At 45.7% G+C, this 14,783-nt stretch overlaps 1 protein-coding gene across 1 annotated transcript; it reads right to left on the reverse strand.

Moving 5' to 3' along the window:
* Nucleotides 1–1,722: 1,722 nt before the first annotated feature.
* Nucleotides 1,723–14,269, reverse strand: prdm11 (PR domain containing 11). Its single transcript, XM_076732386.1, has 7 exons — nt 14,086–14,269; nt 10,823–10,899; nt 10,179–10,438; nt 9,995–10,062; nt 9,338–9,525; nt 7,613–8,131; nt 1,723–6,840 (listed from the first exon to the last, which is right to left on the reverse strand). The coding sequence occupies exons 2-7, from the start codon at nt 10,848–10,850 to the stop codon at nt 4,679–4,681; spliced, it is 3,225 nt and encodes a 1,074-aa protein (XP_076588501.1). The 5' UTR covers nt 10,851–10,899; nt 14,086–14,269; the 3' UTR covers nt 1,723–4,678.
* Between the last annotated feature and the right edge of the window lie 514 nt (nt 14,270–14,783).

Raw genomic sequence — 14,783 nt, forward strand, 5'->3', positions numbered from 1 at the left:
TTCACTGAACAGACTGAACTCGGTGGTTTGGTTTTGGACCCTGTTGGCTGCTGTTCATCAGCACTGATGTGTTCAATGTCTCGTTGAAAACACTTTCTGCTGTTACAGGGGTCTGAGTTCAGGTCAATGACTCCTCCTTCGTTATTCTAGAAGTTGAAAATGAGGAGAGTTTTTGATGATGAAGGCCGGACCTGCTGACATTCATGGATTCATAACGTGTTAAAGATAAACTCTCATGTTTCCTGTGATCACTGTTGGTCCGTATGCGTGGATGAACCTGAGCGTCTGAGCTGTTGTCTAACCTGCTGCCCGGACGCTGACCCTCTTCTGTGCTTGGGTTTATATTTAATGTGATGGCAGACAGGGCAGGCCTACGTCATCTGCTTCTGCTCTGCTGACTGTTCCAGCTCTATTTCACTTCAGCAGTTTTCACTGCAGGACTTTCCCTTGCAGTGGATTTTGTTCCCTGTGGTATTTTTTCACTGTTACCTGAGTAAAGGGCGTGAACACTTCCTCCGCACACACAGTGCTGATGTTCAGTCTGTCAGTCCACTCAGTGAAGCTTCATGACGCACGTTACATCCACTGAGCTGCTTCGGTAGGACAGACAGGAGCCAATCAGGAACAAAGTCAGCTGGGAGTCCGTGAGACAGCTCTCCTATTGAAAAGAGGGATTTCTGACTGATTTCTGACTTCGATGTTTTAAAGCAAACACTTCTGATCACATTTGCTTCCAGACGTTGGAGGAAAGTGTGAAGAAAGCTGACGTCAGCCTGCAGGCAGCTGCAGACTCTGGCTGACAACAGATGAGCAGACTCCTGTGGACAAAGATCATTTCATTCAGCCTCGTCAGCACACAAAGAGCTCCCAGTTTGACCACCGGCCAGCGTCCGTCCGCTCCCAGTTTGACCGCCGGCCAGCGTCCGTCCGCTCCCAGTTTGACCGCCGGCCAGCGTCCGTCCACGTTCTGACACTCTGTGACGGCTGGACGGACTCATCATCTGAAACGCAGCGCTGGCTCCTCATCCATGAAAATACTATCCTGAGGTGTCGCTTCCCTTCCTGCCGGCTTCGTTTCTGCGTGTTGACACGTTTCCTCCGTCCTTCAGACTCGAGTCCAACGGGCTGATGAACTCTGCAGGAGACGGTTTGTTCTCCGACTGAAAAGCTGTTCACGCTCGGCCAACACTTCCTGCCACATACAAAACAACTTGGCTTTGATGCAGAAGTTGGATAAATTCTGTGGAACAGCCAGACTCTGACCTCTGACCCCGGCTTCCTGACCCCCCTCACCTCCTGCTGGGCTCCTCTGTAGACTCTGCGTTAAAGGAAAAGTCCAACATTTTGGGAGTGACGCTCGAAACTCTTCTTCTTGGAGACACAATCCAAACGTCAACACACAGACATGTTACACAGATTTTAACATCCTTTCTCAGAACATTTCTCTAGAGCCAAACCTCCAAATGTCTCATCATCAAAGCTTTTAAACTGCTGAACATCAACACTGTGCTGTCCATTCAGTGATTCACTGATGTTAAACACTGTCTTATACTTTCATTATTGTGCTTTATGTCATGGTTGGACTCAGCCACGGAGGAACATGCAGACACTCTGATCTAACATTAGCTCCATTTAAAATAACCTGAAGGAAGAAAGTCCTCGCCTGTCCACCTGAACACAGCAGCAGAATGAATTCAACACGACTGCACAGCAAATGGATTTTAAAGTGTATTTTTAAAGCATTTCCAACAGAAAAAACAGTGAAAAGAAACATCAGGTAACCACAAATGTTGTTTTGGTTCGTCTGGAACCAAAATTCATCTCACAATTCAGCAAACATCCAACACGAGCAACTTAAAGCCGACTCCACTCAGCCGTGGAGTCCGATTACAATCAGCCAAACGTCGGTTTAAAGGAGACCAGGCGGCATAAGGCGGAGCACAAAGGAGCACTCTGCAGTCAGATGTTTGTGGACTGAAATGAAACGTGATCCAATGAACAGTCTTTCTGCTCCATCCAATCAGAAACAGCTCGGGCAGCGTCCTGCGTACAAACGTGACGCTTTCACGCTCGGTCAGTTTTCTACCTGCATGCGTAGATCGACACAGACATGCACGATAAAACAAAGGCAGAGCGCTTTCACCGGAGATAATCACACAGCAGACAAGAAACAGTTTGACATTTGAGGGAAAAACATCGATTCACCTTCTCACAGCCAGGAGGAAGTATGGAGCCAGAGCCAGGAGGCCATTAGCTTAGCTTAGCATGAAGTCTGTCCAAAGATCAAACACACAGTAACTCCTGGACTGTTAAGATACAGTCAGTTCATTTTTTTTAAAATCATTTTATCGTCTATTTGTTCTTCCTCTCCTTTTTCTTCTTGCTGCTGTGAATTGGCCTGATGTTCCATCAGTCACGTCTTTTCTTTCTTTACAGAGATCTTTGCAAGTGTTGGTGGCACATTTTTGAGCTTTATGGGAGCCAGGCTAGCTGACGCCACCTGCATCCAGTGTTCATGCTAAGCTAAGCTAACAGAGTCCTAGCTGATTACTGCGACGTAACCCAAGACGGTCCGTCCCCCCAAGACGTCTTACAGTCACATTTTAACATGAGCCGCCGTCGCTGTTACCTAGCTGAAATGAATCCTGGTTCAAAGAAAGTCGAGGTCCATTAAATTTAACTGAATCGCCTGCATCGGTGTTAATATTGGATTTAATTTAGACGTAAGCGTAACCGTCATGTTTCAGGACTTTGCTGTCACTTCTTTTAGTTCTTTGCATGAAGTGAGAGATTTTGTTCCTGATGTAAACGCTTCTTCAGCAGCTTGTTATTAATTTCAAATCCTACACGATGAAAGCAGATTTAATGCATCGACATGACACTCAGATCTAACTCTCATCACAAAGGGAAGAAGCAGATTTCCCAAAATGTCTAACTATTCCTTTAACTTCAGAACACAGAGCAAACTTTACAAAAACTGCTAAAAAAAAAAAAAAAGCATAAGTGACGTCTGCCTGCTGAGATCATTGTGTTAGCTCACCGTGTCTCCACCATTTTACAGTCCAGCCTGACACACAGCCATCTTAATAACAATGATAAAATATCACTTAAATGTGCACTAAAAGCGGCAGTTTACTATCATCATGCAGCTTTTAAAACTTATTTCAGTTATTTTAAGTCTGAGCTTTGGCCAAGACTGAAGTCACCCTGCTCGAAACACCAAAACAACAAGAAAAAGATTTCAGATATATCATATATGCAGCAGTAAACATCTAAACAAATATGGCAAAGTACAGTATGGCATAGCAGGATAGCACCTTTAGCTTCGGTTCTTGCATTCGATTATTTTGGCACAATCATCAAATTCCAGAGAAAAATACTCTCCTTAAAAACTGGCTCAAAAGCATTTACAATATATACAGTTTATACAGTATGTACAGTGTGAAGCAGTGTTTCCCATAGAAATATAAAGCCTTTATACATCCCTACACTCGAGCTGTTTCATTTCTGTCAGGCACTACATGACTGAACAGCCCATTGGCAAAGAAGCAGAAGCAGAGAGCGGCTCAATAGCTCAGACATTTAGCTCGACACTAATTGATTGTTCCCACCGAATAAGTGACTTTTATCCAGCAACAAGTGCTTTATTATAACCCAGAACGAGTGCGGGGCCACTCAGTAGCCCTCAGTTTGACAATGCTCATCAGTGAAAGAAGTCAGTCAGTCAGAGAAGGAAGATTTCAGCACAATACGAAGCTGAACATGGAGGGATTTCGACACTGCGGGCCCCCGGACGCCGGTCAAAGCGTCGCACCGACAGCAGCACTGCTGCTCAGCAGTTTGAAGCTGCAGCTGTTGGTGGACGTTCTGTGTCTCTTTGTGGACGTTCTGTGTCTCTGACGTCTTCCTGCATCTCTCTGTAGATGTATTGTGTCTCTTTCAGTGACATCTACAAGTAAAGCCCAGGGGCCCCGACTTTGTGAGTTTTACCTGATTGGCCGGTTCTGTTTTCCATCCATCCATCCATCCGTCCATCCATCCATCCATCCACCTGAACAGAGATTTCCCTTTGAAAGACTTTTGTCCAGTGGTGTAGAACCGTGGTTCCACCTCTTCTGTCCAACGTTCCCTCTCCGATGGGTTTGCCGCCTCTTTGGTAGGCGGGGCGGCTTTATGGTATCCTTCAATAGTGTTCTACTGCAGAGAAAATACTGCTGTGTGTGCATCTAGACTTACTGTACCTGTTTGTTGAGGTTTAGTCTTTTTCCTTTTTTAGTAGTTAGGGCCAAGTTTGCATTTGACCTGGAGCCACATGGACAATAACAATTAACAGTATGTTTACTTTCAGCTCTTTGTTGTCTGTTTTTCTGACTGATTCAGGTTGGTGGAGTAACTACCAAAGTAGGTAAGTTATTGGGACAATAACTACACTAATACTCTGTAATCATATTTGTGAGATATTTGTGTGATTTCTTTCTAAACATTAACTGGTGGATGTAGTATACTATCTTATCGTGTTTAGAATGAGCTCAGCTTCTTTATTTTTCCATGTGCTCTCCGGTAACTGCACTAGTGCCTCTGGTTAGGAATCATTGCTGTCAAGGAGCAATGCTGCCTCACTTTGCTAGCATTAAAGTTGTGTTGTAGTATTATTATACTGTAATACTGGATTTTCCTGTTAAATGTCAGGGTAAAACTCTGTGTTGACGTCAACGCTGTGTAAGACAGACTTTGGATCAGCGGCTGACATCCTGTTCAACACCTCAGCCGACAGAGAGTAACTGCTGCCAGACTTCTCCTCAAACCAGCTGTCCAACGCTCGCTTCCCATCAAAGTTAGAGATGGGCGGTCCGTTAACTGCCACAGTCAGCAGGTCATTCATCTGCTCCAGAGTCAGCCGGGAACGATTGTTCTTACACATCTTCTGTAGTGACACTCTGCCTTTATCACAGCAGGCTGTGGAACTGGGCTGGACCCTGACGACCTGCACAATCCGATTCAGGAGAGGAAAACGCTGCTTGTACCTGCAGATGTGACTGATGACCTCTTTAAAACCATTCATACTGTAGTAGTCTGCTTTCAGGTCCTTCCACTCCACCACCAGGCTACCCCTGGCCTCTGTCCTGGCCTGGGAACTCTCCTGACCCCTGGAGGAAATGGATTCCAAATGGTTGAATATCATCAGGATTTCTTCCTCCCCATAGGCTTGTAGGTCCTCCCGGTTGTGAGGCCAGGTGGACAGGTCCAGGACCTTGCAGGCTTTGGCAAATGAACGGCTCTGCAGGTCCAGCCTCTGAGACAGGATGCCCTGGCTCCTGCTGCAGATCTTTTCTCGGATGGACTGAAACTTGGACTCTGCAACACGCAGGTTCTTCAGAGCAACACCATTGAAACTTTCACGGAAACTTTCTTCAAACTCTTGCAGATACTCTCCGGGGCAGTCCACCAACTGGCCAATCTCCAGAATGGCCTCCCCTATTTTGGCTTCCACCTGTGATACCAGCAGGTACTCTCCCTGGAAAGTGAAGGCTAATCGTGAGAGAACTGCTATGATGTCCAGAAGGAAGTAGATGAGCTTTACAGACTGATAGTCCATGAGGAACTGGAGGAGGGTGAGGGCGATGGCTGCAGCATCAGCTCTCTGCGTCTGGCTGCTGATCTCCTTAAGATGGGCGACTACCTCCAGGTAATCTTTGATGAGTGCGTTAAGGACATTTGGTTCTCCGATGATCCATCGAATGGCTCTGATGTCTCCTAGGAACTCCGTCTCCTCTGACAGTGTTGGAGCACTAGATCTCAGTTCAGCCATCATGCGAGGGGAGTACCGGTAGAAACTGAGGAGCTGCTTGAGGTTATTTTCCAGATCCTCCAGGCAGGAGAGCTCCTTCCCACTGATGGCATCCAGCACCTCCAGATGGGGCCGATGGATCATAATAGGCAGGCAGAGGATCCAAGGAAAAGTCTTTTGTACAGCGATGTACAGGTTGGCTCTCATTCCTGAAGAGATGTTGGTGCCATCTACCCCAAGACCCACCACCAGCAAGTCCTGAAACCTGAGGCCGAGGACACTGAAAGCACGATCCATAGCCTGGAGATACCCGTCAACATTGGCCATGCTCAGTCTCTGCAAGGACAGGAATTCTGTGTTCGGAGAGCCCTCACTGGTAAGGAACTGGACATAGACTGCCACCATGTCTGAGAAAAGGTCATCATTTTGGGCGTCCATTATGATACTTAAGAAGGGAGACAGGCGCATCTTCTCAGCCAGGTCTTCTTTCAAAGCACGGCTGATGTGGTGGATGAGGATCTGACAGTCTCCTTCATTCATGTACTGGTCCACCACTTTGAGCTCACACCTCTTCAGAAGCTCTGCCAGTGGACGGAGGTCAGAGAAAGGCCGGCCCTCCAGGGCCAAGTGGTACGCTGCGTTGAAGAGCAGCATCATGTTCTTGCACATCTCCTCTGTCTTTTCTGGATGCATTCGCAGCTTATACAGCTGCAGACACTTCTTATGGAGGTTGCTCTGGCTGTGGAGCTTGATGGTATGGATCTTGAACTGCTTGGAGCCGATGATAAAGGCAGATGTTCGAGATGACTGGACGGTGTACTGGCGGCAGACATGGCACCACATCTCATTGAGGGTTGGTGAGTATCGAAGAAACCAGAACTTTTTCAGCCACTCCTGCTTGAAGCGGCGAATCCGTCGGCCTCCTCCAGTGGGAAGCTTTGACGGATCCTCTGGAGAAATCACGAGATCTGCAGCAATCGATTCATCAGCTGAGTCCACATCCTGGTCGTCTTCATCAAGACCCACCTGGGTGGGAGTCAAAGGCTCCATCCCTGCAAAGAAAAAACACATTCAAACTTCTGTGACTGGCTTGAAGTTATTTTTGTTTGTGCAAACAAGTTTGGACTTCAGTGATGCTCTGACTATTTATCTAGCACCACCACGAGGTTGACATTTGCTTTAACTTTTCATCCAACATCAGTTCAAAATCTCACCAGCAGTCAACGGTGGTTTCTATTAACCACGACCACCAATTTTCCTGAATGCTTAGCAAGTAATTTTGCGTCTGAACCAAACCCAACTTTAGCCACAGAAGCAGGAGATGGGAAAATTGTTCTATGAGTCATTTTCATCCATATCGACGTTAATGGTCTGTCCTTCACTTCGGTCTAGACTGAAACTACAACCATTGCATGATTGTGACAAAATGTGGTTCAGATGTTCTGTTGCTCAGAGGATGAACTGTAATAACTTGGGTGATCTTCTGACTTTCCACATTCCTGCAGAACTAATGACTTTCCCATCAGCTGCAGTTGTATTTGCTGATATCTCGCGAATGTTAGCACGCTAACATGCTACACTAAGATGGCAAACATGGCTTAACATAGCGTTTGCATGGTCGTTGTAAGTATGTTAGCATGGTGATGCATTAGCTCAAGTGAAGCCTCTCAGAGTTGCTAGAATGACTGTAGACCCAGCAGAAAAGTGGACCTTCAACAAACCAGTTCCATCGCTGAAGGAAACACATGGATGATTTACAAAACCAAACTGAAATCCTAAAAAAAACAGGAACTTTGGTTCCAACCATCATTTTTCAAAACGTACCTTGAAAATCTTCAATGGGGCCTTGCTCAGGGTGGGGCGGGGCCTGATCGTGCTGGGCCAGGGTCCGTTCGGACATTGGTGGACCGACCACGTCCCCTTGTTCTCCTCTGAGACGGGACAGCTCCTCCTCCAGCTCCAGGATCCTCCTCTTCAGTCTAACACAGTTGGGGCAGAAGGAGGTGGAGGGCTCTTCACTGCTCTGGTTCTCCTCCTTCTCCTCCACCTTCAGGTCAGGAACATTAAAGCTGCTTTCAGCAGAATTAGACCCCGACCCAAGAACTGCTATTTTACCCTCAGTGGGGAGGGAAGGCTGGGACCTGGACTTGCTGGAGTTCTCTAGAGAGGCCTCCAGGACATCTTTGAAGATGAGGTCGATCTTCTTCCTCTTGGCAGGAGGCTGACTGTCTGGTTCTTCGCTGGGTTGTTTACTGGGGCTGGGTTTGCCCTGCAGAGCTGACTGCAGACACGGAGATTTAAAGTCCTTCTGAATGTTGGGCAGGACTGCCGGCTTCCCAATATCTGGAATTAAACGGCTTTCTTAGCTATGTCGAGCAAAAATGGAGTTTGTAGTTGCACTGGTCAGTAATTTAGCAAATGAGTTATTAAGTCAAATTAAAGTGAAGCACGCTAAAAAACAAAACAAACAAACCTTCAGATTTAGTAACTGATCTAAACTGTAAACCTTCAAACTGATGGGCCACACAGATCAGATCACAACGGTGTGATCAGTGAGTGCTGCTGTCATGAGGTCACTGTGATAACAGTGACTGGAAATTCAGCCGTTTTTACAGCCCTGAGATCTCGGTGCATCGCGACACTGCAGAAAACACATGCAAATAGACAAAATCCACGCAGTGACGAACTGCACTGCATTTAGAAACAATACTGCAAAGAGAGAGGCAGCACAGGAGACCACAGAAGCTGTTCCTGAAGTGATGGACACCGCTGGAACACACGTCCACTAAAAGAAACTGAACATTTCAGCTCGTTTTCTGTGATCTGCTGCTGACTCCTGACAGGCAGATCACAGAGGCCTAAAGAGCAGCAGCTCCACCTGCTGGACAAAAGAGTTGTGGCCTCATAATGTGACGCATTTGTCTCAAAATAAAGAAAAAAGGGATTTATCTTGTACCAGTGGTGGAAGTAACTCTGAGTACTGAGTACTGAGTACTTCTTCCTTCACTTGTTCTTAATCACAATCACAAACACAGCTGAGATGAATCAGATTCGATTAAATGCCAATTAGCAGAATGTGTGAGCTGCCAAAGACACCAAACTAAACATGATGCAGATCGGCGCTGGCCAAAGTGGAGCCCGTGGGCCAAAGTTGGCCCTCTGTAAGGTTTGATTTGGCCCAACAGATGTTCCTAGCCATAAATAAACAAATACTAATATGCATAACTGTTTATGCTGTTTTACTTTTGTGAGGTACAAATGCTCTTTAGATATGTTGGATCCTGAATTATTAATTATTTTTTATACTCTAATCATGGCGGGCAGTGACACCAAGTATCAATACAATACAATGATATAAAGTAGAGCACAGCAGGTGTTTGCTTTTGGCCTGTGGTCCACCTGTCGTACACCAACATCTCCATTATTCAACCACTTCAGTCAGCATTGACTCTGAAGCACCGCTGTGGTCCAGCCTCAACAAAAGCTCTTTGTAGTGAGCTTCACCTCCGTAACTGAGCGAACGCATCACAGACTACCTGTGCAGCTCACCTGCATCCAGGTTGCGGTCAATGCTGTCCTGAGAGACGCAGTGAAGTCGCTGGATGTAGTCTTCGCTGTACCAGACCCTGAGTTTCTCTCCCGCCACCAGCGTCCGACACACTCTGAAGTAGATGCTTTTATGGTGTTGAAACGCTGTCAAGTTCCTGTCACTCTCCTCTGACGAGGTCCGGACGAACCTGCAGCTCAGACACAGTTTAGTATTTTGGATTCTGTGAAAGGAAATCAAACTAAAGAAACACTGGTTTTGTTTTTCATGTGAAGAGTTCGACTTCTTTCTCTGTAATCCCGCAGACGTGTTGTCCGTCAGTCATTTGCTTCCTTTTCTGCTTCAGTCGGAGATTTCCCACATTTACCAGAATGCACTGCAGTGAAGAGATGCTGTTCGCAGTAACTAAATATTTTAGCAGTAACAGTACTTCAGGATCAGAAACTAGCATCATCTCCAGCTATGGTGTCAATTCATGTGATGTGTCATTAGTGTTGACACCAAATTTCATTGGTGACTGAAGAACCAGAGCGTTTCATAAAAGACTTCAATGTTGCCGTTTCAACTCTTCTGATGCTTATTGAATTCGCACAGAGAGCAGATTCGTGCAGACTTGGACAGAAAACCAAAAACCAAATGAAGTAAATAAGAAGCTTTACCTCATCCAGTTGGCTTTGGTCTCATCGCTGCCATCGATGGATTGATACGTGTTGTTAAAATCAACTATCTGGAATGGTGAAAACAGAAAAAACAGAAAATTAGTTCAGAACCGGACCAGCTGGAAACTGTGACTGGAACAGGTCTAGACTGGTCCTTAACTGGTCCTGGACTGGTTGAACTTACAATCCAGGAAAAGAAGCCGGAGGACTTGTCTTTGGAGACCAGCTCGCCCTCATACGGACCGAACACCGTCCCCTTGGGGATGTTTGGATCCACGCAGCGAACATCCACCTCGTCTCCCTCAGCGAACACCTCTAGACCTGATGGGACGGTGAGCGCCGCCCTGTTGGCCGACCCCAGGGCCGCAGGTGTATCAGGGACAAACAGCGGGGGCCCGTGGGACGGACACTCCTTCTGGAAATAGTCCTGGCACTCCTCGCAGACTGAAGAGACAAATATCTGATCTTTACAAAGTGTCAGCATCACATTTCAGGATATTTATGCAAATTTGAATATATATGAGAAACGTGACCAAAGCACTGCGGCATGCTTTGAGCTACATGCTAACATCACTGCTGTCATGTTGTAAATGAGGCTGATGGGAATGTCATCAGTTCTGCAGGTATTTGATCATCAAGCAAAGTGTGGACACATTAACATGTTGACCTGATGGTGGCGCTGATGAAAAGTCAGAAGATCAGTAACGTGAGAACAGTTCATCCTGAGGGGAGCATGAACGTCAACCATCCAACAGCTGCTGAGATAACTGCTCTGATAATAACCTGATGTCAGCATGCTAACACGAAGCGAAGTGAAGGAGAACTTACACCAGAGGTCCAACAACCGCTCGCTCATGTTGGAACCATGTTGGTAGAAACTCAGCACGTCGTCCACTTCACACCCTCTGCAGAGCAACAACACACAGTCTGTTACTGCTGCTGGAGCCAATCACTATCAAGCAGCAGTGCACCTGTTCACTGTTGTGGTAGAAAGAAACCAAAGTTTCAAGCCACAAAGGACCAAAAATCAAAATTCAACAGTGACCAATTGTTCAAGGAAAAATCTTCTTGAGAGAGTCCAGAAATGATCAGCTGGAGACAGGATTCTGGAGAGCACAAGAGGCTTTATTGCCGGCAAACCCGAAGGATTCTGCGTTACACTGGTCAATGTTCTGTCTTATCCAGTTTGTTATGGGTCTGTTCCCGCCTCTGGGACCTCCTCTAATTTCTTTCTAAAGTCTACATCTTTTACACCATTAGGTTGTCATTGGGCAGTTGACTCGCCTTAACAGTCTCCTCCTATTTTTAGCTGGTGTTGACCTCATAACCGTGCAGCCTCAGGGCACACTTTCTTCTTTTTCTCAAGGTTTGTTCTAAATTACACCATTATTTCTTAATTAACTGTGTGTTTCTTTTTTAAAAAGATTAGTAAACACAATCTTTAATGGTACATGCATAATATAACGTTATAAGATCATAACGTGCTACAATATGGTTACTGAGTGTATCTTAAGATTATATCAGATCATAGCATGATTATAAGAACATGTTCTTCATCCGTAAAATCATGGTAAGTTTATAAGAACACTTCATTTATCAGCAATCACACATGATTACGAGGTATAAGAAAGTATGAGGCGAAGGCCACTGGTAGCCAGTAGGCCACATGAGACTACCAGGATGAACCTGTTTAGTCAAAGAGCTAGCCACAAAGACGCCCAAGCTTGAGCCATGGGAATGTCTCTGAAGGCCCTTGGCAGGTGTGTTGACCATAAGACTTTCCGGGATCGATCTGTCTATGACCCCTAACACGTTTACTACAGCTTCATGTTCACTACTACAGCTATCGATTACCATTAAGTACAGCTTTTCGAAAATCATCACACGTCTGTTAGGGAAAAATGATACTACATCTCACAGCGGACAGGTAAACCATAAACGTCGTACAACCAACAGCACTAATGATGGCGCCTGCGTGTTGGCCGACTGTTGATTCATCCGACAGATACAAGATGAGTGCAACATTTTACAGTGTAGACATCGACCAATCAGCGCTCTCTGGTGGACAAACTCTGTACTTGAGACACTGTTTGCAAAGACCTCAAACCTATTTTGATGTTTCTCTGCTGGTACTTCCTGTTAACTGTCGGCTGACAGATGAACTGGAACTGAAACATTGGTTTTGTTTTTCATGTGAAGAGTTTGACTTCTTTCTCTGTAATCCCGCAGACGTGTTGTCCGTCAGTCATTTGCTTCCTTTTCTGATTCAGTCAGAGATTTCCCACATTTACCAGAATGCACTGCAGTGAAGAGATGCTGTTCGCAGTAACTAAATATTTTAGCAGTAACAGTACTTCAGGATCAGAAACTAGCATCATCTCCAGCCATGGTATCAATTCATGTGATGTGTCATTAGTGTTGACACCGAGTTTCATTGGTGACTGAAGAACCAGAGCGTTTCATAAAAGACTTCAATGTTGCCGTTTCAACTCTTCTGATGCTTATTGAATCTGCACAGAGAGCAGATTCGTGCAGACTTGGACAGAAAACCAAAAACCAAATGAAGTAAATAAGAAGCTTTACCTCATCCAGTTGGCTTTGGTCTCATCGCTGCCATCGATGGATTGATAAGTGTTGTTAAAATCACACAGCGTAGAAATCGACCAAACTAGAGGTTTTGTTGGTTTGAGCAGATCTGAAGCTGAAGATCTGAAGCTGGACGGGACGTCTCAAGCAGCCTCAGCAGTCAACTGCCAAACACGTTTATATGCAGATGACATTATTCTTCATGCTTATTCTCCATCTGTGGGTCAAACTGTGTCAGATCTCCAGTGAGCAGAAATCCTTCAAAAACCTTAAAGACGGAACCTTTATCCTGAAACTTCTCCGACCACGACCGACTTTAGTAAATTAAAGGTCTTCAAAGGTCTTGAAGAGAGACGTCGGTGGATCGTTTTAAAGGTCTGTTGGCTGATGTGGTTTTGCTGAATTCTGCTTTGGTTGCTTATTGCTTTCAGTTTTATTGTTGTTGTCCATCTTTCCTCTTGTTATTTAACTTTTTCATCTTTTCAGTGTTCTCTTGCTGTGGATCGTCTTGCCAGACGTGGCTGCTGGTTGTTTTCCTGGACCTCTTCCTCTCTTCGCTCTGGTTGCTGTGCTTGCTGCCGTGTGAACGTGAATTCAGGCCGTTGCTGTAAAACAGTTTAACGCTCCGTCAGTTTTCCCTGAACGGACAAACGCTGACGATCAGCCGGACACGAACTCGACCTCAGTGACGTCTGTTTTATTCTGTTTGATGTTCATGCAAATGAAAGAAAACTACGAGCTGTGATCGTGGACTCCACCGAAACCACGTAAGAAAATATTTATGGTCAAACTATATTCTACTGAAAAGTGAGAGAAATATTAGTTTGTTGTAGATAATTAAAGTCATTTCATTGTGAACTTTCTTTCAGTCCACTAACTGTTCCAGCTCTAATGTCTCTATTATCTTCATTACTGATTTATCAGCAGATCATTCTCTTGATTTTTCTCCAACACGTCTGAACACAGTGAAAAATATTAATCATAATTTCAGAAAAATCATGGTGAATTTTTATTTGACCAACAGTCCAAAACAAAGAGGTTCAGTTTGATATTAAACACAAACAGACTTTTTGGATGCTTTCATTTCGTTTCAGCTCTAAGTGTCACAGGCTGGTCTACACACAGCCGTGAGGGTCCACAGAGTCCAGGTCCTGGCTCCTCTGCGGGTTCACATCACACTGAGTTCATCTCCCGGATTTCTCTCATGTCATCAGATGATGTGAAGGTTCCTCCTCACGCAGGAGGCTCACGGATAATAACTCGTTCCTGCGGCTCAGGACAGCTCTGCTCTGATGTGTGTGCAGGCTCGGAGGCTCAAACTCTGCACAAACACACAAACTGAAGTTCGTTGAACTTCGACGGTCCCTGAATTCAGCGGCTCTGCGGACGATCCGCGGCTCACATTTAATCTGCGCCACGCTTTCGATCTGCAGACTGCTGGCAATCTGCCTGCTCCTTTCGGAAGCCATTTTCGCTGGCCACAGTGGCTACTGACACAGACCCACCTTGTGCAGACCCGCGGCGGGGACACGGAGCCTCTGTCCCGGTCAGGCGGACTCTCCAGCCCGCGGCCGCCGAGCACCGACCCCCGGCCGCTGGCTGCGCGGCTGCCCGCCGACGCAAAGTTTCCCGTTAATTTTTGCAGCGACTCAGTCGCCTCCCCGAGCTTTGACCACCATTTTTTATCACAGGAAATGACATGGAAAACGGAAGAAAGCAGTTGCGAAAAAATTAAAGTTAACAGCGTGAATTTGAGGCCGGAGTTGAGTCTGACAGGAAAGACACGAGTACTGCAAACATACACGGAAAAATACACAGAAAAACTGCTTCGCTGCACTTACTGCGAACACACGACGGATCCAAAGAAGGACTGACGATGGACACAGTCTGTCCTCTTCGGGACCAACGAGGAGCAGCTGGAGGACAAGAAGTCAAACATTAAAGTGAAATAAAGTTCAGATTCATCTGTTGGTGGATTTTTCCTCTGAGCTTCACACAAACCTGCATGTAGAGCTTTGAAAGACACAGTTTATATGAACATGTCCTCATCTCATGTCCTCAGAGCTGCAAATATAAAGAGACAGAAGCAGAAAATGTTCCAGTATTGATTGATGAACACCTGAATGGATGATCAGACTGATTAATGATCATTAAAGCTTTTGGAAATGTACTCGAGGAGTGTACTTAAACTGCGTTTACAGTT

Source organism: Chaetodon auriga, chromosome 6 (genome assembly GCF_051107435.1).
Source record: "Chaetodon auriga isolate fChaAug3 chromosome 6, fChaAug3.hap1, whole genome shotgun sequence".
Lineage (NCBI taxonomy): Eukaryota > Metazoa > Chordata > Actinopteri > Chaetodontiformes > Chaetodontidae > Chaetodon > Chaetodon auriga.

Excerpts from the sequence above, each read along its gene's own strand:
- prdm11 (XM_076732386.1), bottom strand. The coding sequence starts at position 10,850 with ATGAGCGAGCGGTTGTTGGACCTCTGGT. Across the intron at positions 8,132-9,337 it reads TGACCGCAACCTGGATGCAG|ATATTGGGAAGCCGGCAGTC; the intron begins GTGAGCTGCACA and ends GTTTAATTCCAG. Across the intron at positions 6,841-7,612 it reads CCCCATTGAAGATTTTCAAG|GGATGGAGCCTTTGACTCCC; the intron begins GTACGTTTTGAA and ends TTTTCTTTGCAG.